Raw genomic sequence first — 5,000 nt, 5'->3', positions numbered from 1 at the left:
GGCAGACCTGCCTATTCATAGCTGTTACTTTGCCCGAAAAATCAGGCACAATTGAAAACGAATGTTATGCATTCATCATCGCAATCAGTGGTCTGATTGGTTATACCTCTGTCCAGTAGTTCACAGATGCTTCGGTCCATTCCCTTGGCTTTGCACAGAGACTTTGCCTCTCATTTGATTTAACCTTTGAGAACCAGAGTTGCTGAAAGAAGAAGTACTCTTACAAATGGAATCACAACACTTTTTTAAATACTTTATTGCAAGTTTATTAAAGTCATCATATTCTTCTGTTCACTTATAGTTTCAGCTTGCAAACATTGTCTTTTCTTTTTTTTGTGCATATAAGTGTTAACATAAAAGGTGGTATCACAACACTTGATGGTGTGATATTAGATGGCTTCAACTTTGTTAGACCATACAGAGTACGGTCAGAGTACGGTCTGTCAGAGTACGGTACTTCTTACTTCTGCATTATAGAACTTTGTTGAGAGCTGAGATTTGCCTGGCCTGGCTCTGTCCACGTCCAGTTGAGAAGGAAAACTGTGCACATCCCTGATGAAGTTGATTCAAGATTTTCATTAAGAGCTCTGCACACTTGAAATCCTATTCCATGGATGAATTTTGTTTTTCGACTATTGATGTCTTCTTCAAATTCTTCACAGACAAAACAACAAACAAACAAACAAGCAAAATCAACAAATAAACACAACAAATTAAGGTGTTAGGTCATTTCATTAGAAAACCATGCTCCGTCTACAAACATCTAGTCCAGTGTTTCTCAACTGGTGGGTCGCGACCCAAAAGTGGGTCGCGGAGGGGTCATGGGTGGGTCGTGCAGCCTTGGTGTAAAAATAACGTAATTCTAAAAAAAAGCAATTTACAACTTTTATTTTGATAGGCCAGTGAACTCCGTGTCATCTGTTGTCTTAGATACAATCTGAATGTTTATGCGCGTTAGATAGCGTGCAACCAGTCATTTGAGTCTTGGTTACATTTTGAGAATTGCATTGAAATGACTTGAACGCTAAAAAAATTGGATCGTGACCGAATGACAGTGGAAAATGGTGGGTCCCAAGACTGTTCTAGCTGAGAACCACTGATCTAGTCAATACAAGCATCTATTCCATGTACAGTAATATTCCAAATAAAAAGGGAGATTTCAGGCTTTCTGGCTCCTCCTGCCCCCTAACCTGCTCTTCCCTCCTCTCTTCCCCTCGATTCCCCTTTCTCACTCTCACACAGTCTCCTTCCCTTGAATACCTCTTATGTTCTTGCAAGCAGCCAAGCACTGTCCTCTTCATTTCACTGCTAGTAAATTAGACAGGGCATTCAAGCCCATGACAGACTCCTCTGTTGTAAAAGAAAGGGCTTGTTTTCAACACATGATTAATGGACATAAAACAAGGGGAGGTCAGGGTGACCACTTTCACTTCTTATCTTAACACACGCGCACACGCATGCACGCACGCACGCACGCACGCACGCACACACACACACACACACACACACACACACACACACACACACACACACACACACACACACACACACACACACACACACACACACACACACACACACACACACACACACACACACACACACACACTATATGCAAATGCTTTTAGATATTTTTTGATATTTCTGACTTTATCTCTAACCTTCTCTTCCCCCTCTCTGGTGTAAGCTGTGGAGGATATGAGGCAGGGTTTAGAATTATGCACACAGCTAAACAAAAAAACAAATGCAGTCTTTACTGCACCGCAATGTGGTGCCCTCGGGCAGAGGCGAAGGACAGTGCAGGATATTAGAGCTCAGGCACAAAGATTCTTCTGATGGGGATGAATTAATGACAGATATCAGAGACAAACAGGATTAAGGAGAAAGATGGAGATAAATAGACTGGCATGCATACAGAGACAGAGAATTAAATTGATATCCATTTGAGTTTCAAACCTTTGGTATGAGGGAGAGGAGGCGGAGAGAGAGAAGGAGGGAGAGAGAGAAAGAGAGCAGAAAGAAAAGAGACAGACAGAGAATGTGGAGTGAAAAAGATTATTATTCAGCGCTGAGTGGAGGGGGAAGGTAAGAGCAAAAGTGGAGTTTTAAACGAAAAGATTTACAGTTGGTACAAAGTGAGCGGAAACAGGAGGGCTGACGACAAGAGAGCCATGGCCCCATCCCATTCATGCTCGCGAACGCACAAAATGGCTTCCCCCAGGGCAGGGATGAGAGGCAGAGGCTGAGGCAGAGCTGGGATGAGTTTTGCCTGGACGAAACCCAAGCCAGAAAGCTGTCTTCACTTTTCTCTCCGTCTCTTTCTCTTTTGTTTCTCTCTCTCTTGTTGTTTGTCCAACCGGTGTTTCCCTTGCTTGGGCAAACACATATGCTGTCCATGCTGCTGTCCTTTCTTTTTTACATTAGCACGTGCTTAGTGCCAGTCTATTGTTGTTTCTTTTTCTGGCCTCTTCTCTCTCTGTCTCTGTCTCTGTCTGTCTGTCTGTCTGTCTGTCTGTCTGTCTGTCTGTCTGTCTGTCTGTCTGTCTGTCTGTCTGTCTCTCTCTCTCTCTCTCTCTCTCTCCCCCTATCTCTCCCTATCTCTCTAGCATCTCTCTATCTCAGAGAAGCATTTTCCACTCACCTCTCCATTCCTATTTTTTTTTACTCTGTGCTCCCCTCCATCTTTCTTAGCACTTTGTTCTTCTTTCTATATTTGTCATTTCTTCTTTCATTTGTCATTTCTTCTTTCATTTCTGCTTTTGCTTGTCCATCTTCCAAACACTTCTCTCATGGTTGTGAGGTGTGAGCACTTTCCCATCTGCAGCGTTGCGGGGTTTGCTGTGCCTAGGGGCTCCCACTTGTAGCACTCCTGGCCCTTCCATCGTGGCCACAGTTTCCAAACCGTGCAAAAGTGCTTTAATTGGTTCAATTAGAGGTGCTTTCACTATAATCAGGTACTTCAGTGTTTGGCAGAGAGCCCTGTCTTTCTTTCTTTCTTTCTTTCTTTCTTTCTTTCTTTCTTTCTTTCTTTCTTTCTTTCTTTCTTTCTTTCTTTCTTTCTTTCTTACTTACCTCTCTTACCTTCTCAGAATGCCATCACTATATAGCTTTCTTTGCTGCTTTACTTTAATACTAACCATCTGGGTTGACTACTTATACCCTTAAGAGAAATGTGTGGCGCACGCACACACACGCATGCTTGCACATGCGCACACGCATGCGCGCGCACACACACACATACACACACACACACACACACACACACACACACACACACGCACTGACATACACACACAGAGATGTGCGAATGCACGCACGCATGCACAAACAAACACAATGGGCTTTTGCAATCATTTTTATTAGGTTTGTGCATACTGTCTTTGTGTTCCTGTTGACAGCTTGTATGTCTGACAGAGAAAGAGAGAGAGAGAGAGAGAGAGAGAGAGAGAGAGAGAGAGAGAGAGAGAGAGAGAGAGAGAGAGATAGAGAGAGAGAGAGAGAGGGAGAGAACATTTGGATTTCCTTTGATGAAAATCCACAAGTCCTTTGTGGGGACCAAATTGTGTTTCCCACAAATCCAATGTTCTAGGTCCTTTTGTTTCAGGCAATATTTCTGTACAGGAGAGTTTCAGTACAATGTTATTTTGGTCTGTTTGATGTGTTTGTGTTTGTTTTATGTGTGGGTGGGTGGGTGTATGAATGGACATGTTTGTTTGTTTGTGTAAGCTTGTGTGCATATATGTATGTTTACAGTATTGTACACAAAAGTACATTCAGTTTCCTCTGCCTGCATGCATGGCACCCACAGGAAACCACTCCCGAGTCTGGCCAGCCTGAAGCCTCCAGCGTGAGCTACCTGACGGAGGCCATCTACCCTTCTCAGAGCCCCATGCTTAGGCTCCTGCCCAACGTCACCCTGCCCGAGAAGACAGTCCCCAGCCACATGGCCGACAACTTCACCCAGGTACTGTATATGCCAAGGTCCCACACCTATATACATACATAAGGTGTATGATGCAGTTATAGTAATCGTTTTGGAAATAAAAATAAATATTTGAAACAAAACAAACTAGAAAAGTGCTCCGAGATCACATACCTCCGCCATGGCATGGCATAATTAGATAATGGACAAAAATAATCACTTTGCCAATATGAACGACTATATTCCTGTCAGAACTTTCAAAATGACACACTCATGTCAGTTCAGTCATTTGCAAAATCTACCTGCTTTGAAAGCTTGTGATCACGCGCTGATAGAACTGTAGCCTAATTAATGAAGGGAATGTAATGATTTTGACCAACAAAACTGAAACAACTACAGAAGGGTAAGGCCCTTTTTTTGCCTACGATGGTATAGGCTATGCATCATTCTCATGGGCCACTGGTTAGTCTTGGCGCTGTCGGTTGAAGCGACATTTGCTTCCCCGCATTCCTCAAATCACTATTCACCGTTTCTATCTCGCAACTGGGCTTGGTTTTAAATTTAGTGAAGGGGGTGTTTGACCAGCATTGTGAACTTACACAGCCACAAATTCCATAATTTTGGCGATGGTACCCTATTAATTCGACATTGTCAACCAAAATGATCTGCGATGGTCACTGTCCATCTCGCAACAATTCACTTCCACTTCACACATATTTTAGGCAGCGGTAATTAATTTTACATGATTGTTTGTTAACTTCAATGAGGGTGTAGCCTAGGGCTAGGCTGCCCGCTGATGAGCAACTTTTTAGGTTGATAGCACTGGTGTGGGAGCTGGCGTCAAAGGAGACAGTCCCACCCTGTTCCAGAATGGCGCAGGCTCACCCGTGTGGATATGCCGGTGCTCGACCATTATGCATGCTGTCGGGCTTTCTGATCCCTGTCCATCTCGCAAACAACTTGGGGTTATCTTTAAATGTAGCGAAGGGGATGTAATGAATTTTACCAGCACTGTGAACGTAGGCCTAGGTCTAGAGTTATACATTATTTTGGCAATGGTAGCTTAATTAATTCGACA

At 43.4% G+C, this 5,000-nt stretch overlaps 1 protein-coding gene across 5 annotated transcripts in view; it reads left to right on the top strand.

Annotated features, from left to right (window-relative positions):
- The window catches only part of adgrd1 (adhesion G protein-coupled receptor D1), a 106,325-nt gene that overhangs the window by 21,286 nt on the left and 80,039 nt on the right, over window positions 1–5,000 (top strand). For all 5 annotated transcript variants that reach the window (XM_063195217.1, XM_063195214.1, XM_063195216.1 and 2 more), the window contains one exon: window positions 3,809–3,964. In XM_063195217.1, coding sequence (XP_063051287.1) covers window positions 3,809–3,964 — 156 coding nt within the window. The remainder of the gene's footprint in view (window positions 1–3,808; window positions 3,965–5,000) is intronic.

Source organism: Engraulis encrasicolus, chromosome 3 (genome assembly GCF_034702125.1).
Source record: "Engraulis encrasicolus isolate BLACKSEA-1 chromosome 3, IST_EnEncr_1.0, whole genome shotgun sequence".
Taxonomy (NCBI): Eukaryota; Metazoa; Chordata; class Actinopteri; order Clupeiformes; family Engraulidae; genus Engraulis; species Engraulis encrasicolus.
The sequence above is the reverse complement of the archived record's forward strand: the minus strand, read 5'-3'. Positions and strand labels throughout refer to the sequence as shown.